The sequence below is a fragment of the Melanerpes formicivorus genome, unplaced genomic scaffold, assembly GCF_026170545.1.
Source record: "Melanerpes formicivorus ecotype bairdi unplaced genomic scaffold, bMelFor1.0.p_v2 SCAF_89, whole genome shotgun sequence".
Lineage (NCBI taxonomy): Eukaryota > Metazoa > Chordata > Aves > Piciformes > Picidae > Melanerpes > Melanerpes formicivorus.
In genome coordinates this window covers 2393078-2419445 of record NW_027142441.1, presented here as the reverse complement: position 1 = coordinate 2419445, position 26368 = coordinate 2393078, and the positions used below count along the sequence as shown (strand labels likewise).

At 53.8% G+C, this 26368-nt stretch overlaps 1 protein-coding gene across 1 annotated transcript; it reads right to left on the bottom strand.

The window, feature by feature from the left end:
* Window positions 1-758: 758 nt before the first annotated feature.
* CLUL1 (clusterin like 1) lies at window positions 759-24555 on the bottom strand. Its single transcript, XM_068165468.1, has 9 exons — window positions 24436-24555; window positions 23527-23636; window positions 18070-18218; window positions 15222-15389; window positions 8624-9068; window positions 6854-6991; window positions 5517-5731; window positions 3917-4087; window positions 759-1437 (listed from the first exon to the last, which is right to left on the bottom strand). Exons 2-8 carry the CDS (start codon window positions 23627-23629, stop codon window positions 3920-3922), a joined length of 1386 nt encoding a protein of 461 aa, XP_068021569.1. The 5' UTR covers window positions 23630-23636; window positions 24436-24555; the 3' UTR covers window positions 759-1437; window positions 3917-3919.
* Window positions 24556-26368: the final 1813 nt, after the last annotated feature.

The window sequence follows — 26368 nt, the reverse complement described above, 5'->3', positions numbered from 1 at the left end:
TGCCCGCTCACTCTGCTGCCCGCTCCCCTGCTGCCCGCTCCTCTGCTGCCCGCTCCCCTGCTGCCCGCTCCCCTGCTGCCTGCTCCCCTGCTGCCCGCTCACTCTGCTGCCCGCTCCCCTGCTGCCTGCTCACTCTGCTGCCCGCTCCCCTTCTGCCCTTGGCAGCCTCCCACTGGAAGCGCTCCATAGCTCCTGCTCTGGCCCCGCGGCCCAGCCCCTAGGCATGGTGTGCTCCGCACCACGGGGCCTGTCCTGCTCCGCGGGGAGCTCCCGAGGCGTGTCCCGCTGTCGGACAGCGCAGGGGCTGTCAGCAGAGCTCAGCAGCAGGGCTCCGCTGACGCTCGGGGGGAGCTGCCAGCTCTGGCAGCCGGTGTGCCGCAGGAGTTCAGGGTGCTACCCCCTCGCCATGAGGAGCCTGTGAGACAGGCATGTGCAGTGATGTTTGGGTGGAGCAGAGGACAGGGGATTAGAAAATGTTTGCTTTTCTTAGAGCAGGTAGGAAAACGTCTGCTTCCCACGGATTAAAACAACGAAATGGCCCTTTCCCTTGTCTGAAGCTGTGTGCTGGCTTGCGGGTGCAGAAGCAAAGGAAAAGGAATGGTGTCATGGGGTCCAGTTCTTTGTCCAAGGTCTAAGAGAGGGGTTTGGGCACTGGCAGTGAACACAGAGTGCATAGCAAAGGTCTCGTTGGACATGTGCAGAAATGCTTAGCAGTGCCAGGCACAGCAAATGAAACCAGACCGCCTGGAGCTCTGCTTCTGAGAGAGTTGGTTCTTGACCTTTATTGGGATTTGCAGATGCTATTGGAAACTGACGTGTGTAATGTAGCAAAACCAAACAGCCCTTCTGATGACATGCTCCCTCCTTAATTAAAAAACAATAATTCCACAGGTGAAGCACAAATCAGAAACACCACAGGACTTACTACTGCATATGCAATAAACATCAAAAGCAAGTGGAAGAGGAAATGGAATCCTTTCATTGGAAAATACTGTGCTAGATGTGTGTGCAAAACTGGTTCACTGGGACTTGGCTGGGTGTGCAACATCTGTAGGGACCAGGCTTGGAAAGTCTTAATAGTGTCTTTGAGTCTAAGTGTGCAGGTAGGAATTGTTTCTACACTTACAGCTGATGATTTCCTTCAGTTATTTTCTTCAGTCTGCATAACCAGGGCTATAGCAGGTCACCAAAGAGTACTTAATCAAACACATTACTAACATTTAATATTAAAGGTGATTTAAAGCTTGATTTGAGTTAGATTTCTACAGTCATTGGTTTCTAGCTCACATGTCACAGTATTGGCTACACAACATTTCATTTACATGCAACTGCTTTACCCATAGCTGTTTAACAGGTAGTTGTGTGTGGAGCTCAGGGTGTTTCACATAAGGACTAGACACTGGGTTGCAGGAAGAAAGATTTCACAGATCTTCTTTCCTAGGAGTAAAAAAGATATCAGCAATTTGATTTGGGGCTGAGAAAAGGATGTGAGAAAAACAAATACATGTGGAATGTGTCAGAAACACACGTGACAGAAAATCCAGACAAGAAAGGCATTTTTTCCCCCCTCTTATAGATAGTTTCATAGTTTCATAGTATCAGTCAGGGTTGGAAGGGACCACAAGGATCATCTAGTTCCAACCCCCCTGCCATGGGCAGGGACACCCCACACTAGATCAGGCTGCCCAGAGCCTCATCCAGCCTGGGCTTAAACACCTCCTGGGACAGGGCCTCGACCACCTCCCTGCACAACCCATTCCAGGGCTTCACCACTCTCATGGGGAAGAACTTCCTCCTCCCCTCCAGCCTCAATCTCCCCACCTCCAGCTTCATTCCATTCCCCCTAGTCCTATCACTGCCTGAGATCCTGAGCAGTCCCTCCCCAGCCTTCCTGTAGGCCCCCTTCAGATACTGGAAGGCCACAATGAGGTCACCTGGGAGCCTTCTCTTCTGCAGACTGAACAGCCCCAACTCCTTCAGTCTGTCCTCACAGGAGAGGTGCTCCAGCCCTCTGATCATCCTCCTGGCCCTGCTCTGGACACCTTCCAGCACCTCCACATCCCTCTTGTAATAGGGGCTCCAGAACTGGACACAGTACTCCCGGTGGGGTCTCACCAGGGCTGAGTAGAGGGGGAGGATCACCTCCCTTGCCCTGCTGGCCACACTTCTCCTGCTGCAGCCCAGGAGCTGATTGGCTTTGCGGGCTGCAAGTGCACACTGAGAGCTCCTGTTGAGCTTTTTGTCCACCAGCACCCCCAAGTCTCTCTCCTCAGGGCTACTTTCCAGCCAGTCCCTGCCCTGTTTTCCTTTTCTTGTGGAGTTGTAGCTCTGCTTTTGCCACACTGTCAGGTACCTCAGTCTCTTATGCAAACTGACTGTAGAATGTATTGTGATTTGGAAATGGATGCCACTCGCTTTTCCCAGCTGTGGAATGGCTACACAAGGTATGGAGTATCATACTGAGATCCAGGCTACAAGTCATAACCAGCAAAGGAAGTGAATCTTGTCATTATGAGGCCTTAAGGAATAGTCTTGCATGATCTGAGGGTGTCTGTCTCATCAATAACTGTGTATCAGCTGCAGGGAGTTCTTAGTGCAGAGCGTGGAGGAGCTGTGCTGAGCCTGCTCTGTGATGTGTTTAAAATGCAGACACTTAGCAGGGCTGATTAGGTAAATTGACACAGCATTTCACTGGGACTTGCTTAAGCAAAGCTCACACTGAGGTTTATTACCTTCTGTCTACATTCTGCAGCCCACCTCAGCCTCTCTGCTGAAAATGCTGAAGTGATTTCTTTCATCTGCTTAAAAATGGTGAGTCTGACCTCAGGAGAATACCCACAGCCAGTCTTCAATGCTGCAGTTGTCTGCACCTGCATTGTTAATGTCAAATCCTTCTCATGTGCCTTCTGAGACTCTCTGTGTCTTCAGGTCATGCTTCACCTGCTGAGGTGACCTACAAAGGAGCAATGTCCCAATCTGGTTCCTCCTCAGAAGACTGGGGAGACACTGCAGTGGTTTGTCAGTAGGTCTCACTGTGGCTCTGGCCACTGCAAGAGCCAGCTGTGGGAGTTGGGGGCCACCATAACTGTGCATCCCAGAGCCCCTTGGCTTTCCCCACAGGAGCGTGATGCCACCTGAAACCACCCTGTCTTTCCTGGACATTGCCTCTGAGGTTAGAGGATATGGAGGATTCTTTTCCCCTGCCTCTCTGACTGGTTCTTCCTTCCCCATCTGGAGATTTCTTAGGCACGGAGAGTGGCCTCTCTGAGCCCTTCCCACAGACATGGTGAGAAGCCCTTGGGCAGGATCTTGCTGTGCATGTTTCTAGGAGTGAGACTGCTGATTGTCAACACTCTTAGCTGGAGATTTCAAGTCCTGGTGGTGATCCTAACTTTGCACCCCTTTATCATCAAAAATAATATAGTATTATAGTACCAGTCAGGGTTGGAAGGGACCACAAGGATCATCTAGTTCCAATGCCCCTGCCATGGGCAGGGACACGGAGCATACTTGTAAACACCACTGGAAATCAAGCCCGTGATGAACTGTGGTGATTCCAGTTCCTTTGTGGTTAACAAACACAGTGACACGAGCTCTGATGCCAAGGCTCTGGACTGTGGCTGTCAAGCAATTCTCTTCTTAAGGAGTATTTCCCATCACATTGCCTCATGCTAGATGTGATTTCAAGATCAAGAGTTTAACAGTTAAATAATTCAAAGCTTTTAATATCATCATCATCATCATCATCATTATCATCACTGTGCCTTGCAGGCTGGAGCACTGAGCATTTGCTTTCCTTTCCCATGATGCTCAGGTTGATCAGTGATTTCTGAGGGCACAGGTTTGTGTGCACCACCTGCTGGAACTGCAGGCACCTGTGATGAATTCTCTAGGAAAAGAGAAGGAATGAACTTACTGCTTAAAAATTCTGCTTGTATAGTTGTAGTGCTCTTCCAGCTATGTACTCAATGAATTCAGGACTCTTTGGGTCCAGGTTGGGAGGAACTGTAATGGTGAAAGTAGGTGAAGTCAGAACATTCACGTCCACCACGGTTTCATTCTTGCTGGAGGAATCCCCAGGTACCACCTAGAAGAGAACAGATCAGTAGGCACTGCAAGCCCCTGCATGCTTTCAGTTTGGTTTACCCCTGCTTTGCCCTCTGTCCTTAACCACAGAACCTAGAATGGCTCAGGTCGGTAGGGACCTCAGAGCTCATCTACTCCAACCTCCCAGCCTTGGGCAGGAACACCTCTCAACTAGATGTCACTGCCTTATCCAACCTGGCCTTAAACACCTCCAGGGAGGAGGCATCCACAGACTCCCTGGACAGCCTATTCCAGAGTCTTACCACCCTCCTACTGAAGAACTTCTTCATCAGCCCCAATCTAACCCTGCTCTTCCTCAGCTTCAAACCATTCCCCTTTGTCCTGTCTCTAGACACCCTCATGAAAGGTTTCTCTGCAGCCTTCCTGTAGGATCCCTTCAGGCACTGGAAGGAAGAGGGGAAAACACAGGGGGAGATTAAAATAGAGGACTGTTTTAGATTGTCCTCTTTCTTCTGAAGAGACAGTGGGGGACTGAACTTAGTGTAGGTGGTGGGAAGAGCTGATATCCAAGACCATATTAAAGCATTACATCAATATTAATTCTGTGAATTACATCTAGAAAGAGCTTCCAACCAGATATATTCTTGTGATTTCAAGGCAGAGTTTATGTGGCTGAAGTTATTCATTCCTCTGTGTTTCTCTAACCCAGGCTGTGTTCTGTAGCTCTGTTTTTCTACAGCAGGTAGCTTAGACTCGGTTGGGAGTGTTGTGCTTAGGTATTGCCTGTCCCCTTCTCTTCCTGACATGGTGCTTTCATGGTGGGTTGCAGAATGGGTTTCTATCAAGTTCTTGTCGTGGTGGTAGTGCAGTGGATTTCTGAGTAGGACTGGAGAATAGGATTTGTCCCTCACTCAGGATTTCTCCTGGATATGTTCTTGTGTCTGAGATGCAGTCAATCATCATGTATTCTAGTCATGAGGTCTGTGGTGACAGGTTGGACTCGATGATCCTTGAGGTCTCTTCCAACCTTTGTGATACTGTGATACTGTGTTTATGGGAACAGTGAGAGATGCTCTAAAAGATATGGATTGTCTGCATAACCTTTGCCTCCTTTGAGCTGTGGAGGCACAGACAGAGACATACAGCTTGTGTGCAGTGACCTAGTGAGGATGCATCCTGAGTGGTGCAGTGAAGGTAGGCTGGGGCTGGTCAGAGCGATAGTGTCAGTACACTGTCACCTGCCAGGGATTCAGGTTAGCCTGTCAGCCAAAAGGATTTAAGGAAGAGTTGCTAATCCCTGGAGTTTCAGCTCACAGAGGGGTTATCAAGCATGCTTGAGTTCAGGATGAGTAGGAACTCAGTGTTGTAAACCCCAAAGAACACAGGTGGGCAAACAGCCACAGTGCCCAAGGGGATGACTGCAAGCAAAGCACAGGTCAGAGGGAGCACTGTGCAGTAGCAATTCTTACCTTAACTATATTGAAAATGTTCTCTGGTCCAATGGTCATGTTGGATAACTCAGACACCCACCCAAACCTTTCCTTCATTTTGTTCAACAAGTAGGAAGTGTCTTCTGTGTGGCGCTGAACCACCTGCAGGATCTGCTCATACTGCTCCCCCGAGACATTGACCAGCTTAAAGGCTTCATCAAGCTTGATGTGCAGCTCAGGAACGTTTGGGCAGTCTGTTGGACAAGACAGATGGCATCAAGCTTTTAGGAAAGCAGGGGCTTGCACCTCAGCTTTTTATTGAAGTCTAGAAATCTGTAACAGAGGCTAGCAAGGGGGCAGGGCTGGAATTAGTGCCTAAATTATGCTTATCATTATCATTATCATTGTTATTATTACTGGCTTGCTTTGGTAGATTTAGTTTAGACTCTTAGTGACTACATGGCTCCATTATCCCATTTGCTGGAGTCCAGTGATTTTCCAAGTACTTTAAGGTTTGTATCACATTCCATAGCGAGAGAGCTTCTGTTACTGCTAAATAAGCACTGGTAGTTTTTATCTACAGCAACCCCATATTCTCCCTAGCCATTAGCTTCTGTTAATTGCTCAGATTCCATTGTCAGGCCTTCCCAAATATGTGGACCACAAGGCAAGGACTGGAGGAGCAAAGTCAGCCTAGGCTGGAGATGAGGGAAAGTGTCTTTGCTGCAGGAGTGGTCAGGGATTGTCAGAGGCTGCCCAGGGAGGTGGTGGAGTCCCCATCCCTGGAGGTGTTCCAGAAAGCTGTGGCCGTGGCACCTGGTGACATGGCTTAGTGGCCACGGTGGTGTTGGGTGGATGGTTGGACTGGATGGTCTTGGAGGGCTTTCCCAACCCAAACAATTCCAGGATTCTGTGACTGAATTTCTTTGCAGGTGCTGAGGAAGGCTGCATGCCAGGGCTTTGCCACCTGTTTGCATACTGGCAAGCAGCCCCCTTTGGCCCAGGAGTCTGAGCTTCCCACTTTCTGCTCAGAGCCCCTGCAGCCAGGCGGGGTCAGCTGCTGCCTGCCTGATGCTTCTCTGCAGGATGGCAGCTCTGACAGTGTGAGCGTGTTGTTAGCCAGCCTGGAACTCCCCTTGGGGCTTCCAGCAGCGTTAGCAGCTGCGTTACACTGACCCTCTGCGGAGGCAGTGAGGAAGGACAATGCAAACTGTCTGGAATAAAGAAGAGGGTTTTGGTCCTCAGCTACAGCAACACCTCACTGACAGAAGCTGAATTCCACATTGCAGGAACAGGAGAAAATGACAGCCTCAAAATCTCCCAAGCAGGGCTCAAGGCATCCCAGAAGAGCAGCAAGTCAGAACGCAGCACTTTACCATGCAGAAGATTGTCTTGGCATGTCTGGCATCTCTCCTGGAACTGTGGGCACCCAGGGGAGCTCTCCCCAAGCTCCCTGCACAGAGGTCTCCTGTGCCCTGATGCAGGTTTGGAGAACATGCCCCTCCTGTCAGCATCTGCAATGAAGCATTTCAGACTGCACTGAGCTTAAGGTCTTGGTAAACATTCTTTTGTAACCTTCTCTGTTTGCTAGAATGCAATTTCCTGCCCTTGGACTATCTGGCATAAAGCCACATCCTACCCCCTCAGAAACAAAACCTTGTACATTTACATATAACATATAAGAATCATAAAGCAGCCTCCTGGCCTGGATCAGCAATGGTGTGGCCAGCAGGAGCAGGGCAGGGATTGTGCCACTGTACTGGGCACTGGTAAGGCCACATCTCATATACAAGGGTCAGCTCTGGGCCTCTCACTACAAGGACATTGAGGGCTGGAGCAGGTCCAGAGAAGGGCAACCAAGCTGGGGAAGGGTCTGGAGAGCAGGGCTGGGGAGGAGCAGCTGAGGGAGCTGGGGGTGTTGAGTGTGGAGAAGAGGAGGCTGAGGGAGACCTCATTGCTCTCTGCAGCTCCCTGAGAGGAGGCTGGAGCCAGGTGGGGCTTGGGCTCTGCTCCTTAGTCTCAGGTGATGGAGAGGAACTGGCCTGGAGTTGTGCCAGGGGAGGCTTAGGTTGGAGATGAAGAAAAATTTCTTTGCTGCCAGAGTGGTCAGGGACTGGCAGAGGCTGCCCAGGGAGGTGGTGGAGTCCCCATGCCTGGAGGTGTTCAAGAACTGTGTGGCCATGGCACCTGGGGGCAGGGTTTGGTGGCTATGGTAGTGCTGGGTTGATGGTTGGACTCAATGATCTTAGAGGACTTTTCCAAGCCAAACAGTTCTGTTCTTCTGTGGTTAAAAATTAGAAGTCAGGAGGAGACACACATCATGGTTGCTTTCAGGGAGCTCCTGGCACTGTGCTCTATCCCCTTACAAAGGCTCAGCAGCACATGCCCCACTGACAGCCAAACCATTGCTGAGACTATCACACATTCTGTCTACAACATGCCAGCTCTGGTAAGGGCTTTTGGACTCTTTGAAGTCAAGATGTTTCCTAATCATGGAGAGCTAGGGGACAGCAGAGTGTATTCCTGCTGCACTTACAGACCAGCACCTCCTGGGTGCTGTTTCTATTGTCTTCTCTTTGCACTAATAAGACACCAAGGATAGGGCTGATTTATATTCTACAAGTTGGGGGGTTCCTCCCCTGAGAGTTACCACCTGAAATCAGTGCTGTGCCAGGAACTGTTCTGATCACTGCAAAACCCAATGGCTGCTCTGTTTTTCATTGGCACACTGCCCAGCAGCTGCCCGGGGCCATTTGGCGAGGACAGGGCTACACTTTGCCATGCCCCAGGGTGACCCCAGTTTCCAAGCACGGCAGAGATGTCAGCCTGATGTGACACAAACGTGCCAACAAGCACTGAGGTCAGGCCTGCCAGCCAGCCTCATGAGCACCTCCTGAGGAACTCCTGCAACTGCTTTGAGAATTGCCATGAAAATTAGGCTGTGTGGGACCCTGAGCAGCCCTGGAATGTTTCTTTGGGGGTTTCTAGGTGATTTGTGCCTTTTCCTTTAACCGTGAAGCTGCCTTTGACCCATGCCTAGAAAACCTCCAGAGCTTCCTGCAGTGCCTCACACTAAGGATCATCCACCATAGCTTAGCAGTCCCAAAGGGCTTAGTGCCATGGTGCTGGTTTGAGCTAACACTTGCCTTTGGCTTGTTCTGGCACGTCTCTTACGCTCTCTCTGTACTCATCAAGTACCTCGGTGATGGCCTCACTGACCCCTTCAAACACCATCTTGCTGAAGTCAAAGACAGTCTGGAAGAAGCCAGGGATCCCCCAGCCTTTCTGTGGGCCTTCCTTTCTGCTTGGGTGCTCAGGTAAGGCTGGCATGCTGACAGACTCATTCAAGTCCAGGTCAGACATGAAATATGTCTGAAAAGATTGGTCGAATTCTTTTTGCATCTGCTTGAAGAAGATGAAACTTCTGTCAAATACTGAGCCCATGTCCAGTAACAGCTGGCTGAATACACCTTCCATTTTCACTAGCTGGGTATCCTCCTTCTCAGGCTTTTCATGGAACTGGATGTCCTTTCCTTGATCCTCAGGAACAGTAAAGATGAGTGGAGGTATTTTCCTCAAGAAGTCTTCAACCTGTGGATGAGAAGGAGACAGATCAGCTGTTGGTCATCTCTCAGGGGAGTGGCACAGCAATAATGACCTCCTGATACCTGCAAGCACAGCATATCCCCCAAGTAACTTAAGACACTCTACTTTAAGCAGTGAAAATACCTTCAGTCTAAACCATTAGTTCCAAATCAGATCTGGAGTGAAAGGGTTGCCAGTTGGCCTTTAATCTGTGGAGTCTCCACGTGGCTATTGCCATTTGGGTTTCTTTCACAAGCAGTTTGGACTTCATCTTGGAAACACTTCTGTGGCACCTCTGTGCAGCACAGGGAGCAGAAGATGAATGTCTCACTGTGAGCTGCAGACACCCTGCCCTCACCAGTGGCTCACATCCTTGTGCAAGCTGAAACCTATCAAAATCGATGAAAGAGCAGCTCCAAGCCCCTGGTTTGACGATGAGAGGCTGAGAGTCAGTTGTGCTTTACAGTCCCAGGGTCTCTGCTGCTGGTTCCTTGCTCTGTGCTTTAATCCCTGCCTGTACCTGAGCACACACAGGGCTTGGTGGAGCCATGCTTCATGGCATCAGGAAACTGCTGGGGGTTAAGGAGCACCAAGCATACACACAGATACACACAGGCTGCTTTCTTTCCTTTATAGCAGATCAGCTGTTCAGTCTGAGCAGCAATGCAGCTCAGAGGGGAGGCAGCACTGCAGGAGCAGCCTAAGCCAGCACTGCCCCTGCTGCCTGTGTGCCATCAGCCACAGCTATTGTCTGTGCCCTCTGGTTTTAAAACAGTTGAAGTCACAACACGTTTAAGTGCTTCAAAGGAACCATACAGCTCACTGAGGAAGCTACCCAGAGGCTCAGACACAGTGCCATTGCAGCACAGAACCTGCACTGCAGTAGTTTCAGCTTGATCTCCACAGACTCTGGAAAATCCAACACCCAAGAAGCCAGAGCCCAGGAGCAGCAAGCAGAATAGGAAGCCTCCCATGCTGCCATCTGAATCTCAAGCCCCATCATACTCTGCTCCAGCCAGCACTCTCCTTTGTGAAGCTGTCATGACTGCAGCATGGCCTGGCTATAACAGCAGCAGGTTCAACTCAACCATGGCTCAGCAATGTGCCCTTGTGGCCAAGAGAGCCAACGGGGTCCTGGGGGGCATTCAGAGGAGTGTGGCCAGCAGATCGAGAGAGATTCTCCTCCCTCTCTACTCTGCCCTGGTGAGACCTCACCTGGAATATTGCATCCAGCTCTGGGCTCCCCAGCTCAGGAGGGACAGGGATCTGCTGGATAGAGTCCAAGGGAGGGCTCCAAGGATGCTGAAGGGACTGCAGCACTGCCTGGGGAGGAGAGGCTGAGAGCCCTGGGGGTGTTGAGTCTGGAGAGGAGAAGGCTGAGAGGGGGCTTAATAAATGTTTTTAAATATCTGAGGGCTGGGGGTCAGGAGGGAGGGGACAGGGACAGGCTCTGCTCAGCTGCACCCGGGGATAGAGGTAATGGATATAAACTCCAGCACAGGAGGTTCCACCTCAACATGAGGAGGAGCTTCTTCACTGTGAGGGTCAGAGCCCTGGAGCAGGCTGCCCAAAGAGGTTGTGGAGTCTCTACTGGAGACTTTCCAGACCCATCTGGATGTGTTCCTGTGTGACCTGTTCTGGATTCTGTGATCCTGCTCTGGCAGGATCCCTTGGAAGGTGCCTTCCAACCCCTAACATCCTGTGAACTATGACAGGTGCCCATGAGACTGGGATGCCCAAGGCATCACTGCTGCTCTTACAGGTCTTATCTTCCACATTTCCCCCTGAAACTCTTGAGGATATTCAGGGCAGTTCCACATCTCTGCTCTGAAGCTGGGCACTTGTGAAGCACAGCTTGCTGCCTTCTGAAGCTGTTGGCTGTTTCAGTGCTGGGGCTGTGGCAGCCAGGGAGCGCAGCTGCCGCTGCAGCAGCGGTCGCAGCACTTCCCTCCATAAGCAGCACTTGCAGCCCCTGCATGCAGCAGAGCTGGGATGGCAGTTTCCCTCAGCCATGTAGTGATGATGTGGCAGCCAGGCAAGCAGAACTGAATCATAGAATGGTTTGGGTTGGAAGGGACCTTAAAGATCATCTAGTTCCAGCCCACTGCCATAGGCAGGGACACTTCCCCCTAGACCAGGTTGCCCAAGACCCCATCCAACATGGCTTTGAACCTATCCAGGCTTGGAACCTCCACTTAAGCAAGAGGAACTCAGGTATGTGGAGATATAGCCCAAGAATGAAGGAAAGGATGGCTCAGAAAAGCTGTTTGCTGCTTCCCCTGGCTGCTGAAGGGCAGCAGCAGCTGGGAACAAAGATTTTTTTTCACCTTCCAGCCCCAGCCCTGGAAAGGCACCCTTCCAAATCAAGCTCTAATGGTTCCTGGGACAGAAGGCTGAAGCATGGCATCCGCTCTCCTAGGGTTGGGAGGAAGAGGCTTTGCTGTGCACAAGAGGAACTGGCTGAGGACCAAGATATCTCATACCAAGAAACCTATTAAGAGCAAACTTAAAAGGGACAGGTGAGGAAAATCCTTCACTTTGCTGTTAACCTTTTTGCCCTTAGTGTTCATGACAAATTCCGGTGGACTAAAACTAACTGGTTCCTGCTTCCAAAACTCTATCTCCCTTTCTTGCTTGGACAAGAGCTGGGATTTGCTTGTGACAGACAGTCTTTGTACAAGCCTCGGAGGCAGGGAATTGTTTGGGCACGTGGGACTGCACTCAGTTTTTATTGGCCTCCCCAAACCAGCTCCCTGCTGCCCCGTGACCAACGAAGAGCAAACTCTGGTTTGTTGCTAACTTCTGAGTTTACAGCGTGAGAGCTCTTACTGATCAGATACTCCTCCCAAGCCAGAAATGCACTTCCAGCAGAATTTCTGACCAGTTTTTCACCACCCAACTTCCACTCCATGGCTATTTCCCCTTTGCCTTTTCTTGCAAACAAAGCCTGAGCACCAGAGCGAACTGCTGCCTGCTGGGGTCAGGGCAATCTCCTCTGCTGCCAGATTGCTCTCTTAAAAACCCAAATCACAGTATCAGAGTATCGCAGTATCGCTTAGGTTGGAAAGGACCTCGAGGATCATCGAGTCCAGCCTATCAACACAGACCTCATGACTAGACCATGGCACCAAGTGCCACATCCAATCCCTTCTTGAACGCCTCCAGGGTCGATGACTCAACCACCTCCCTGGGCAACCCGTTCCAATGCCGAATGACTCGCTTGGTGAAGAACTTCCTCCTCACCTCGAGTCTAAACCTCCCCTGGCGCAGCTTGAGACTGTGTCCCCTTGTTCTGGTGCTGGTTGCCTGGGAGAAGAGGCCAATCCCTTCCTGGCTACAACCTCCCTTCAGGTAGTTGTAGAGGGCAATGAGGTCTCCCCTGAGCCTCCTCTTCTCCAGGCTAAACAATCCCAGCTCCCTCAGCCTCTCCTCATAGGGCTGTGTTCAAGGCCTCTCCCCAGCCTTGTTGCCCTTCCCTGGACACGCTCAAGTGTTTTGATGTCCTTCCTAAACTGAGGAGCCCAGAACTGGACACAGGACTCAAGCTGTGGCCTAACCAAAGCAGAGTACAGGGGCACTATGACCTCCCTGCTCCTGCTGGCCGCACTCTTCCTAATGCAGGCCAGGATGCCATTGGCCCTCCTGGCCACCTGGGCACACTGCTGGCTCATGTTCAGGCAGCTGTCAATCAGCACCCCCAGGTCCCTCTCTGTTTGGCAGCTCTCAGCCACTCTGACCCCAGCCTGTAGCTCTGCATGGGATTGCCGTAGCCAAAGTGCAGCCCCTGGCACTTGGACTTGTTGAATGCCATCCTGTTGGCCTCTGCCCATCTGTCCAGTCGGTCGAGGTCCCTCTGCAGAGCCTTTCTGCCCTCTAACTGACTAACATCTGCTCCCAGCTTGGTGTCATCTGCAAACTTGCTGATGACTGACTCAATGCCCTCATCCAGATCATCGATGAATATGTTGAAGAGCACAGGGCCCAGCACTGATCCCTGGGGCACACCACTGGTGCCTGGCTGCCAGCTGGCTGTGGCACCATTCACCACCACTCTCTGGGCCCAGCCCTCCAGCCAGTTCCTGACCCAGCACAGAGTGTAATGGTCCAATCCATGAGCTGACAGCTTGGCCAGCAGTTTGCTGTGGGGGACGGTGTCAAAGGCCTTGCTGAGGTCCAGGCAGACCACATCCACAGCCTGCCCCACATCCACCAGGCAGTCACCTGATCATAGAAGGAGATCAGGTTGGAGAGGCAGGACCTGCCCCTCCTAAATCCATGCTGGCTGGACCTGAGCCCTTGGCCATCCTTCAGGTGCAGTTATTGCCCCCAGGATAATCTGCTCCATCACTTTCCCTGGCACTGAGGTCAGGCTGCCAGGCCTGGAGTTTCCAGGTTCCTCCATCCGACCCTTCTTGTGGATGGGGCCCACGTTGGCCAGTTTCAGTCACCTGGGACCTCACCTGTGAGCCAGGACTCATTTTAAAGCCATTTTGATACTTTGAGAGGTGGAATTCAAACAAATTAACTTAAATGATAATCTAAATGAGTAATTAAGTGCATTAAAGCAATTTAGCTAATAATTTGTTTCTTTCATTAATTAAATTTAATGAAAATGATTGACATTATTATCTAAATTAACAATTCTCATCAAGGTAATTGACTTAAATAATTTGAATGAACATTTTCTTTCACGAGTGCAACCAATTAAAACAATTTAAGTACTTAATGTAAGCTATCTAAATAATGTAGACACTACATACATGTGTGACTATAAACATGTAGCAGAAACACACACTTTATATAATCAAATTAACTGAAATAGCTAAAAGCCCTAACTGTGAGCCAGACTGATGTTGTGCAAGAAGGTAATGGGGCTTTTGCCATGGTACAAACATGACACTTCTAGCTTTGCTGATTTTCAGGTGGACCATAAAGGGTCTGTGTGGAGGTGGTTGGGGCGCCATCCCTGGAGATATTCAAGGTGAGGCTCAACAGGGCTCTGGGCAGCCTGATCTCAGTCATCAGCAAGTTTGCAGATGACACCAAGTTAGGGGCAGATGTTGGTCAGTCAGAGGGCAGAAGGGCTCTGCAGAGGGACCTCGACTGACTGGACAGATGGGCAGAGGCCAACAGGATGGCATTCAACAAGTCCAAGTGCCAGGGGCTGCACTTTGGCCACAGCAACCCCAGGCAGAGCTACAGGCTGGGGTCAGAGTGGCTGAGAGCTGCCAAACAGAGAGGGACCTGGGGGTGCTGGTTGACAGCTGCCTGAATATGAGCCAGCAGTGTGCCCAGATGGCCAGGAGGGCCAATGGCATCCTGGCCTGCATTAGGAATAGTGTGGCCAGCAGGAGCAGGGAGCTCATAGTGCCCCTGTACTCTGCTCTGGTTAGGCAGCACCTTGAGTCCTGTGTCCAGTTCTGGGCTCCTCAGTTTAAGAAGGACATTGAGAGACTTGAAGGTGTCCAGAGAAGGGCAACAAGGCTGGGGAGAGGCCTTGAGCACAGCCCTGTGAGGAGAGGCTGAGGGAGCTGGGGTTGTTTAGCCTGGAGAAGAGGAGGCTCAGGAGTGACCTCATTGCCCTTTACAACTACCTGAAGGGAGGTTGTAGCCAGGTGGGGGTTATTCTCTTCTGCCAGGCAAGCAGCACCAGAACAAGAGGACACAGTCTCAAGCTGTGCCAGGGGAGGTTTAGACTTGAGGTGAGGAGGAAGTTCTTCACCGAGCGAGTCATTCGGCATTGGGATGTGCTGCCCAGGGAGGTGTTCAAGATGTGCTCCCCATCCCTGGAGGTGTTCAAGAGGGGATTGGATGTGGCACTTGGTGCCATGGTCTAGTCATGAGGTCTGTGTTGATAGGTTGGACTCGATGGTCCTCAAGGTCTCTTCCAACCTTAGTCATACTGTGATACTGTGATACTGTGACCTCGTGGAGGATGTCCCTGCAGAGGGCTCCGACTGGATGCCCTTTGGAGGTCCCTTCCAGCCCAGACCATTCTGTGATCTCTGCCACAGAACTTCCCATTTGTAGTCCCTCCAAGCCAAGTGAATTTTGGTAAGCTGCTGGAGCTGGCTGATCTGTTCAGCCACTGAGCTGTGCTCTCCCTGCAGCTGCTGGGTGAAGCCAAGAGGATTTCCCAGGCACAAAATGTCTTCCTACCTTCCTCCTAAAGGATGACAGCCCGTGTTTGCAGGTGGTGTAATATCTCATGCAGCTGCTTTCTAGACAAGATTCACATTCCTCCCACAGGTTTTTCAGGGATGCTTGACATTGTCTTTCTTCTTCTTCCAGTCTCTCCTTGACTTCATCCATCAGTCGCAGGGCTTGCTAAGCAGGAGAAAAGATTCAGGTGAGGACAACTCATGTCCTAAATACTCGTCCCAGTGCTGATCACTCATTTGGGCTATTTATAGGCCTTTTTGTTCTAGCCCCTACCCATTGGGGTAAGTTGTCTTCTCACCTGTGTTCACACATGGAGGGAGTTGAAAACCTGCTCCTGATAGGATTTTTCTGATGTCTGTCTCAGAGAGCAGAGCTGACAGAAGCACACAGACAGCTGCAGTCTGCCTGGGGCTGTGAGCTTAGGAGCAAAGCAGGCATCATTCTGTGCAGGAAACATTCAACCTGTTCAAGGTCTTGTGCTCAGCGCCTATCATTTTCTCCCATATCATATCTGCAGTGCTCAGCTGTTCCACAAACAGCCCTTCTGTGCTGCTTTGCTCTATTCTGTAAGGGACTGATGTTTCCTGAGGCCAGAAACTCTCTCTAATGCAGAAATGGGTAGCAGTGCAGCATCTGCTGTTTGGGTTGATGCTGATCAGAGGGCTGTGGTGAGGGGGATTCTGCCTGCTGCTGTGCAGGTGTGGATGCTGATGAGGCTGAGCAGACCAGAAGCAGCACTTTGGAACAGACCTCCTCTGGCTGCAGAGTGCACATCAGTCACTTCTCTCTACAAGTACAAGGTATTTTGATAGCTTAGGCTTCCAAACAGTGTTCCAGGTTGTTCCTAAGTATGAACTGGTCATCTTACTTCTTTCTGGCATCATTTCAACAGGGAAGAGTGTACTGATGTGTTCCTAAAGATGTTAGAAAGCTATCAGGTACTGGGGGGGCTTGCTCATACAAATAGCTACTACCAGATGTTGGGCCAAGAGGAAATCTTCCTTTAGCTTCATTGCAAGCAATGGGCTCGCTGTGTTTGTTTAAATACATGGTAAGCTCTGCGTCTCAGGATGGTCTGAGCACATGGCTCTGCCTGTTCTTGCCCTACAGCACACTATGGTTTGTGGCTTTGCTACTGTTCTGAAGGCCTGAAGTTTGCAAAGAGATTTGGGAAGCATTGTGTGGCCTGAGATGTGTAACAGCCTGCAGGGCAGAGCTCTGGACCTGCCACACAGAAAACCTGCACTGAGCTGCTGGGAGCAGCTGTGGTGTGCATTGAGTGAGGCAGGGGTGTCTGGGCTCCAGCAGAGAGAAAGCTGTTTTACCCCTCCCCAGAGGAGTGAAATAAAACCTCCACACAGAGAGCTGGCAAGTGAAATGGAAATACTGTTCACAACTGTATAGAAGAGTACAAGATACACAAAGCCATATCCAGCCTCAGCCCAGTTCTCTGTCCTGGGCTTGCCAAGACCTCACTAGGCCAGAACCTTCCAAAAAACTTACCCTAAACCAGGCCAAACACCAAACCTCAATGCCCCCCACCATCCCCTCTGCTTCCCCCCTGCCCTCAACCTAGGCTCCCATGGCACAGTAAAAATGAGCCAGGGCTGCTCAGGGCCAAAAGCCTCCCCTGGAACACCAAGAGATAACAGCCCTGGGAGCAAGGAGAGGGAGAGAAAAGGGCAGCACAGAGAGAAATGTCTGTCTATAAAGGGGATACAGGCTGGTGGGAATGAAATAACATAGATGACACTTTTCAGTGTCCATCTCCTGCACTATCTGGTCCTTAGAGGACCTAAGAACCTCTTTGCTTCTTAAACCCATAACAAGAAGGTTTCTAGAAATAAGCTGTATGAGAAATTCTCTATCCAGCACATTGCTATTGCAGCAGCTCTGGCTTCTGGGTGTTCCAGAGGTGAGGCTCTCTCTCCATAGTAACATCTGAGTCCACATGCAGCATCTAATGTCTCCCTATACTACACAGCTTGTGGAGCTCCATGTGGTGGTCACCATCAGCTTGACTATGTCTGGGCCGCTGCTGGTGAGCTCCTAACAGCAGCATAAAATGAGAGAGCTCAAATCTCAAGGCAGCTTCTGTCAGGTAGCAGCTTTTACCTTGCAGCCAGGATGAGCTGAGGGAAGCTATCTTGCTAACTAGTGGTAACTCAGCTGTATTTTATCTACTGCTCACCCTCACAGTTTCATTCTAGGAATAGTTTAAACATTCAGCCAGGGGGAAGAACTATCAGTGTGCCACTGAGCTGGAAATCTCTGCTGCTGAGGGGAGGCAGACACTCTTCAGCTGTAGCTTCCCAAAGAGGCAGGCAGTGCAGGAGAGGCAGGCGGTGCTCCTGTCCAGGGCTGCATGCTGGCAGGCTCTGGAAGCTCAGCTCAGCTGCAGCCTCAGGCTGCCAGAGCCTTGCCAGCAGGCAAGCTCCTTCTTAAGAAATGGACAAGTATAAACAGGTGTCTCAGTTTCTGAAACCTGAACCTCCAGGTTCCCGAGGTGAGCAAAGGCTACCTGTTGGCCCAGTTCCTGCTAGCAGGAGGCAGGCAGTGAGAGCCTCAGCAGAGATGCCACAGGAGTTTGCTCTGATAGCCAAGGGGGCAGCAGCAGACTTCCTCTCAGGGTCTGTGCTGCTCAGGGTGAGTGCAGTCTCGTTGACATTCTTGCCAGGAAAGGGGAGACATCAACAGATCTCTTCAGGCTTGCTTACAGGGTTGGCCTAAGAGCAGTGGGATGCTGTGCTGCTGCAGGAGGCAGGCTAACCCCCCAGCCAGCCTGCTTCAGCTTGCAGTGCAAACCACCCCAGCTCGACAGCCACCCCAGGTGCACTTCAGGTACCTGTTTTTCTTCACTGCTCTTCTTCAAGGTCTTCATAAGATCTACATGCTTGTCTTCATTCTTCTCCATGATAATTTTCATCTGCTTGATACCAATCAAAGCTTTCTTCACCTCTTCATCTACATACTTCTCTCCAACTTCAGATAATGCTGAAAAAAGCCAAACAGGACCTCATCAGCCCTAACAGCCACGAGCTGCCTACGCACTGATGGGGAAGAAGGAAACAACTCTTTGTTTCCTACCATTGAGAGCCAAATCCTGAGACAGAATGCTAGCTAGAACAGAATCCAGACAATACCCATCAGATGAGGAGCTCGCCCTGAGCCTTTGGCAATCACCAGATGGGGGTGACACAAGCTGTGCACTGCTTGTCACTGAGCCCCAGAACACCTGAGGGTAGAAGGCAGCTCTGGAGATCATTGAGTCCCAGTGCCCTGCTCAAAGCAGACTCAGTGAGAGCATGGTGGGCAGGAGCTCCTCCTGAGTTTGGGCTGGAGGGAAGCACAGAGGAACAGAAGTTGTAGGGAGCACAGCGGGCACACGTTGTAGGGAGCACACAGCAGCACAGGCTGTAGGGAGCACACAGCAGCACAGGCTGTAGGGAGCACAGGGGGCACAGGCTGTAGGGAGCACACAGCAGCACAGGCTGTAGGGAGCACACAGCAGCACAGGCTGTAGGGAGCACAGGGGGCACAGGCTGTAGGGAGCACAGGGCACAGGCTGTAGGGAGCACACAGCAGCACAGGCTGTAGGGAGCACAGGGGCAGAGGCTGTAGGGAGCACAGGGGCACAGGCTGTAGGGAGCACAGGGGGCACAGGCTGTAGGGAGCACACAGCAGCACAGGCTGTAGGGAGCACACAGCAGCACAGGCTGTAGGGAGCACAGGGGCACAGGCTGTAGGGAGCACACAGCAGCACAGGCTGTAGGGAGCACAGGGGGCACAGGCTGTAGGGAGCACAGGGGCACAGGCTGTAGGGAGCACAGCAGCACAGGCTGTGGGGAGCACACAGCAGCACAGGCTGTAGGGAGCACAGGGACACAGGCTGTAGGGAGCACAGAGCAGCACAGGCTGTAGGGAGCACAGGGGCACAGGCTGTAGGGAGCACAGAGCAGCACAGGCTGTAGGGAGCACAGGGGCACAGGCTGTAGGGAGCACAGGGGCACAGGCTGTAGGGAGCACAGCAGCACAGGCTGTAGGGAGCACACAGCAGCACAGGCTGTAGGGAGCACAGGGGGCACAGGCTGTAGGGAGCACAGGGGCACAGGCTGTGGGGAGCACAGGGGCACAGGCTGTAGGGAGCACAGGGGCACAGGCTGTAGGGAGCACAGGGGCACAGGCTGTAGGGAGCACACAGCAGCACAGGCTGTAGGGAGCACAGGGGGCACAGGCTGTAGGGAGCACAGGGGGCACAGGCTGTAGGGAGCACACAGCAGCACAGGCTGTAGGGAGCACAGGGGGCACAGGCTGTAGGGAGCACAGGGGCACAGGCTGTAGGGAGCACAGGGGCACAGGCTGTGGGGAGCACAGGGGCACAGGCTGTAGGGAGCACAGGGGGCACAGGCTGCAGGGAGCACAGGGCACAGGCTGCAGGGAGCACAGGGGCACAGGCTGTAGGGAGCACACAGCAGCACAGGCTGTAGGGAGCACAGGGGGCACAGGCTGTAGGGAGCACAGGGGCACAGGCTGTAGGGAGCACACAGCAGCACAGGCTGTGGGGAGCACAGGGGCACAGGCTGTAGGGAGCACAGGGGCACAGGCTGTAGGGAGCACAGGGGCACAGGCTGTGGGGAGCACAGGGGCACAGGCTGTAGGGAGCACAGGGGGCACAGGCTGTAGGGAGCACACAGCAGCACAGGCTGTAGGGAGCACACAGCAGCACAGGCTGTAGGGAGCACAGGGGGCACAGGCTGTAGGGAGCACAGGGGCACAGGCTGTAGGGAGCACAGGGGGCACAGGCTGTAGGGAGCACAGGGGCACAGGCTGTAGGGAGCACAGGGGCACAGGCTGTAGGGAGCACAGGGGCACAGGCTGTGGGGAGCACAGGGGCACAGGCTGTGGGGAGCACAGGGGCACAGGCTGTAGGGAGCACAGGGGCACAGGCTGTAGGGAGCACAGGGGGCACAGGCTGTAGGGAGCACAGGGGGCACAGGCTGTAGGGAGCACAGGGGCACAGGCTGTAGGGAGCACACAGCAGCACAGGCTGTAGGGAGCACAGGGGGCACAGGCTGTAGGGAGCACAGGGGCACAGGCTGTAGGGAGCACACAGCAGCACAGGCTGTGGGGAGCACAGGGGCACAGGCTGTAGGGAGCACAGGGGCACAGGCTGTAGGGAGCACAGGGGCACAGGCTGTGGGGAGCACAGGGGCACAGGCTGTAGGGAGCACAGGGGGCACAGGCTGTAGGGAGCACACAGCAGCACAGGCTGTAGGGAGCACACAGCAGCACAGGCTGTAGGGAGCACAGGGGGCACAGGCTGTAGGGAGCACAGGGGCACAGGCTGTGGGGAGCACAGGGGCACAGGCTGTAGGGAGCACAGGGGCACAGGCTGTAGGGAGCACAGGGGCACAGGCTGTAGGGAGCACACAGCAGCACAGGCTGTAGGGAGCACAGGGGGCACAGGCTGTAGGGAGCACAGGGGCACAGGCTGTGGGGAGCACAGGGGCACAGGCTGTAGGGAGCACAGGGGCACAGGCTGTAGGGAGCACAGGGGCACAGGCTGTAGGGAGCACAGGGGGCACAGGCTGTAGGGAGCACAGGGGGCACAGGCTGTAGGGAGCACAGGGGGCACAGGCTGTAGGGAGCACACAGCAGCACAGGCTGTAGGGAGCACAGGGGCACAGGCTGTAGGGAGCACAGGGGGCACAGGCTGTAGGGAGCACAGGGCACAGGCTGTAGGGAGCACAGAGCAGCACAGGCTGTAGGGAGCACAGGGGCACAGGCTGTAGGGAGCACAGGGGGCACAGGCTGTAGGGAGCACACAGCAGCACAGGCTGTAGGGAGCACAGGGGGCACAGGCTGTAGGGAGCACAGGGGCACAGGCTGTAGGGAGCACACAGCAGCACAGGCTGTAGGGAGCACAGGGGCACAGGCTGTAGGGAGCACAGGGCACAGGCTGTAGGGAGCACACAGCAGCACAGGCTTTAGGGAGCACAGGGGCACAGGCTGTAGGGAGCACACAGCAGCACAGGCTTTAGGGAGCACAGGGGCACAGGCTGTAGGGAGCACAGGGCACAGGCTGTAGGGAGCACACAGCAGCACAGGCTGTAGGGAGCACAGGGGCACAGGCTGTAGGGAGCACACAGCAGCACAGGCTGTAGGGAGCACACAGCAGCACAGGCTGTAGGGAGCACAAGGGGCACAGGCTGTAGGGAGCACAGGGGCACAGGCTGTAGGGAGCACAGGGGGCACAGGCTGTAGGGAGCACACAGCAGCACAGGCTGTAGGGAGCACAGGGGGCACAGGCTGTAGGGAGCACAGGGGCACAGGCTGTGGGGAGCACAGGGGCACAGGCTGTAGGGAGCACAGGGGCACAGGCTGTAGGGAGCACACAGCAGCACAGGCTGTAGGGAGCACACAGCAGCACAGGCTGTAGGGAGCACAGGGGGCACAGGCTGTAGGGAGCACAGGGGCACAGGCTGTGGGGAGCACAGGGGCACAGGCTGTAGGGAGCACAGGGGCACAGGCTGTAGGGAGCACAGGGGCACAGGCTGTAGGGAGCACACAGCAGCACAGGCTGTAGGGAGCACAGGGGGCACAGGCTGTAGGGAGCACAGGGGCACAGGCTGTGGGGAGCACAGGGGCACAGGCTGTAGGGAGCACAGGGGGCACAGGCTGTAGGGAGCACAGGGCACAGGCTGCAGGGAGCACAGGGGGCACAGGCTGTAGGGAGCACAGGGGCACAGGCTGTAGGGAGCACAGGGGGCACAGGCTGTAGGGAGCACAGGGCACAGGCTGTAGGGAGCACAGGGGGCACAGGCTGTAGGGAGCACAGGGGCACAGGCTGTAGGGAGCACAGGGGGCACAGGCTGTAGGGAGCACAGGGCACAGGCTGCAGGGAGCACAGGGGCACAGGCTGTAGGGAGCACAGGGGGCACAGGCTGTAGGGAGCACAGCAGCACAGGCTGTAGGGAGCACACAGCAGCACAGGCTGTAGGGAGCACACAGCAGCACAGGCTGTAGGGAGCACAGCAGCACAGGCTGTAGGGAGCACACGGCAGCACAGGCTGTAGGGAGCACAGGGGCACAGGCTGCAGGGAGCACACAGGAGCACAGGCTGTAGGGAGCACAGGGGGCACAGGCTGTAGGGAGCACAGGGGCACAGGCTGTAGGGAGCGCACAGGGGCACAGGCTGTAGGGAGCACACAGCAGCACAGGCTGTAGGGAGCACACAGCAGCACAGGCTGTAGGGAGCACAGGGGCACAGGCTGTAGGGAGCACAGGGGGCACAGGCTGTAGGGAGCACAGGGGCACAGGCTGTAGGGAGCACAGGGGCACAGGCTGTAGGGAGCACAGGGGCACAGGCTGTAGGGAGCACACAGCAGCACAGGCTGTAGGGAGCACAGGGGGCACAGGCTGTAGGGAGCACAGGGGGCACAGGCTGTAGGGAGCACAGGGCACAGGCTGTAGGGAGCACACAGCAGCACAGGCTGTAGGGAGCACAGGGGCACAGGCTGTAGGGAGCACACAGCAGCACAGGCTGTAGGGAGCACAGGGGCACAGGCTGTAGGGAGCAGAGGGGCACAGGCTGTAGGGAGCACAGGGCACAGGCTGCAGGGAGCACAGGGGCACAGGCTGTAGGGAGCACAGGGGGCACAGGCTGTAGGGAGCACACAGCAGCACAGGCTGTAGGGAGCACAGGGGGCACAGGCTGTAGGGAGCACAGGGGCACAGGCTGTAGGGAGCACAGGGGCACAGGCTGTAGGGAGCGCACAGGGGCACAGGCTGTAGGGAGCACAGGGGCACAGGCTGTAGGGAGCACAGGGCACAGGCTGTAGGGAGCACAGGGGCACAGGCTGTAGGGAGCACACAGCAGCACAGGCTGTAGGGAGCACACAGCAGCACAGGCTGTAGGGAGCACAGGGGCACAGGCTGTAGGGAGCACAGAGCAGCACAGGCTGTAGGGAGCACAGGGGGCACAGGCTGTAGGGAGCACAGCAGCACAGGCTGTGGTAAGCACAGGGGCACAGGCTGTAGGGAGCACAGGGCACAGGCTGTGGGGAGCACAGGGGCACAGGCTGTAGGGAGCGCAGGGGGCACAGGCTGTAGGGAGCACAGGGGCACAGGCTGTAGGGAGCACAGAGCAGCACAGGCTGTAGGGAGCACACAGCAGCACAGGCTGTAGGGAGCACAGGGCACCACAGGCTTTAGGGAGCACACAGCAGCACAGGCTGTAGGGAGCACAGGGGCACAGGCTTTAGGGAGCACAGGGGCACAGGCTGTAGGGAGCCAAACCTACTCTTGAGGTTCTCCCGCAGCGCTGCCTCTTCCTGCCGGGTGGGAGCACAGCGGTGCCCGCTCAGCCAGAGCACACACACTGCGAACATCCAAGAGCACCTCATCTTCTTGCTGTGAAGGAAGCATGTTGATAGGTACATCTGAGCATCTGCAATGCCTAGGTGTGATGGTTACAAAGACCTATACAAGTTCCCATTCATTTGGTCTCTACCTGTGGCTCCTGGGTTCTAAGCCATGCAGCCAAGTGCTGCTGCTAGCGACAGCACACGAGCAGGAGGCTTGCCTCATTGTTTATTCAGACTGGATAAACTCCACTGGGTTTGCACAGTGGTGTAACAGGATCAGACATCCATAGGTATGAAGCCAAAAGCTTATGCAGCTCTGGCTGTCCCTTTCCTGCCTTGTGAAAGACCAATTCTTGAGCAGTCTGTCCCAGCTAGACACGCATTGATGCTAGGAGCCATTGCCACCTCGATAAGGACAGTGTCTCGAATGTTGTTTCCTCCCTTGCCTCCAGTCCTACAATTCCTTCCACAGTCCCACAGGATAATACGTGTCATAGCAGGTGCAATAATAGGAGTGCCAGGAAGTCAGCAATCAGGCCACTCCTGAAAGCCAGCTCATCAGCACCCCAGAGGGGAGAGGTTTATTTCTCAGAACTCGTGCAGGTACACTCTAGCTCTCGTCTGGCTGTCTGAACAGAGTATTTAAGCACCTTCTGGTGAGCCAGCTTGACCTCCTTGGAGATGCAGTTATCAGCTGCAAGTGCAGATGCAGATGCAGCCTGGTTTGCCTTCTCTATTCGCTTGCACGTTGTACCTTCATACAGTTCTAGCAAAAGACCAATTAGCTTTGCACAGAAATACAACCCCAGCAGCAAAGAAAGGTAAGAACCCCCCAGTGTATTTACCATGAGTGCTGAAACACCTCCTCTGCAGCAGGACAGGGCTGGGCTGTGCTCTGATCTGATTGCTGGGAGTGGCAGGGATGTGGACATGCTCTCTTATCTGATGAGAAGGTTCTTAATCCTATTACCGAGGGGTTTGTCTCTGGGCTGGAGGGGTTTGCCTGCCTGGATCTTGAGGCTCTTCTCCGCGGGCAGAGCCACTAGAGGGAGCGTGGGGCAGAACTGCCCAGTTCCATCTGACGTGGCTCTGCTGGGCTGCTGCCCTTGGGCACCTTCCATCTCACAAGCTCCTTCATTGTCTTGCTTTTTACCTTAGGAGATATCTGCAGCTTATGTGCTTAGTGAAATTGGCTAAAATTAGCTCCCAGCATTTAATCTCTTCAGTGCAGTTTTAGTTTGCTATAAAAACCCCTGGCTTGCATAACAGCCTCCTTGGAGTGGCTCCTGGAGACAGAAATCCTGAGCAAAACAGGTGCAGGCTGGCATGGGAGTGGAGCCTGAAATGAAACAAGCAAGCCTTGGTGCTTTCCACACCATTATAGTTGCTGGTGCTTGGGGGTGGGGGGTGCCCACATAATGGTTGTCTTCAGTTAATCCACGTGTGTGAGATACACCTGGGGTCTGCCCTGCACAAAATGTGTGGTCCTTTGACATGAATGCTAACAGGTGCTTGGCAGGAGAGATGGACAAGTGGTGTTGAACAGAACACATCCCACCTTGTGGTGCTCAGCAACGACAGCCAGCGAGGACAGCAGGAGTGCAGGTGCCTGTGGCTCATGGCCTGTGACAGCAGTTTTGAAACACTCATTCTCTTTCTTTACCTCACAGACTGCATTGGGCTGCTGGAGAGCAGCCAGGCAGAGAGGGACCTGGGGGTACTGGTCGATGGTAGGCTGAACATGAGCCTGCGGTGTGCCCAGGCAGCCAAGAGGGCCAAGGGCATCCTGGCCTGCATCAGGAAGAGTGTGGCCAGCAGGAGCAGGGAGGTCATTCTGCCCCTGTACACTGCACTGGTTAGGCCACACCTCGAGTCCTGTGTCCAGTTCTGGGCCCCTCAGTTTAGGAAGGAGGTTGACTTGCTGGAACGAGTCCAGAGAAGAGCAACAAAGTTGGTGAGGGGTTTGGAGTACAAGGCCTGTGAAGAGAGGCTGAGGGAGCTGGGGTTGCTTCGCCTGGAGGAGACCCAAGGGTGACCTTATTGCTGTCTACAACTACCTGAAGGGAGGTTGTATACAGGCAGAGGTTGGTCTCTTCTCCCAGGCAACCAGCACCAGAACAAGAGGACACAGTCTCAGGCTGCACCAGGGGAAGTTCAGGCTGGATGTTAGGAGGAAATTCTACAGAGAGAGAGAGTGATTGCCCATTGGAATGGGCTGCCCGGGGAGGTGGTGGAGTCACCATCATTGGAGGTGTTCAGGAGGAGACTTGATGGGGTGCTTGGTGCCATGGGTTAGTTGATTAGGTGGTGTTGGATGCAATGGGCTTGGATAGGTTGGACATGATGATCTTGAAGGTCTCTTCCAACCTGGTCTGGTCTGGAAGGGACTTGCAAGGGTCCTACCCCTCTGCAGTCAGTGGCGACCCCTCCAGCTACAGCATGCTGCCCAGGGCCACACTGAGTCTGATCTTGAATGCCTCCAGAGACAGGGCCTCAGCCTGGGATGTCCCTGGGCAACCTGTTCCAGTGTTTCACCACCCTCATGGTGTAGAACTTCCTAGCTGCTAAAAGGCAGCTGGTGGCTGATGGTTGAGATCTAGCACATCAGCAAGGGGCAGTGGAGAACCTGTTAGCTCTGATGAGAGCTGCAAGTCCTCAGTCTGCAGCAAAAGCTAAGATAGCTCCACCTGTACTTTCTGAAAAGGCTTGCTGGGAGGAGAATGTCTTTGTGTTGAGTATGAGCTGCTGGCTCACAGGAATGCAGCTAACTGCTTGGCC

What these genes read in the sequence shown, in the direction of transcription:
- CLUL1 (XM_068165468.1), bottom strand. Translation starts at nt 23,629, where the DNA reads ATGAGGTGCTCTTGGATGTTCGCAGTGTGTGTGCTCTGGCTGAGCGGG. An exon ending in GCTGCGGGAGAACCTCAAGA is followed by an intron (nt 18,219 to 23,526) that starts GTAGGTTTGGCT and finishes GGCTTTTTTCAG; the next exon opens with CATTATCTGAAGTTGGAGAG. An exon ending in ACATTTTCAATATAGTTAAG is followed by an intron (nt 4,088 to 5,516) that starts GTAAGAATTGCT and finishes GTTCTCTTCTAG; the next exon opens with GTGGTACCTGGGGATTCCTC.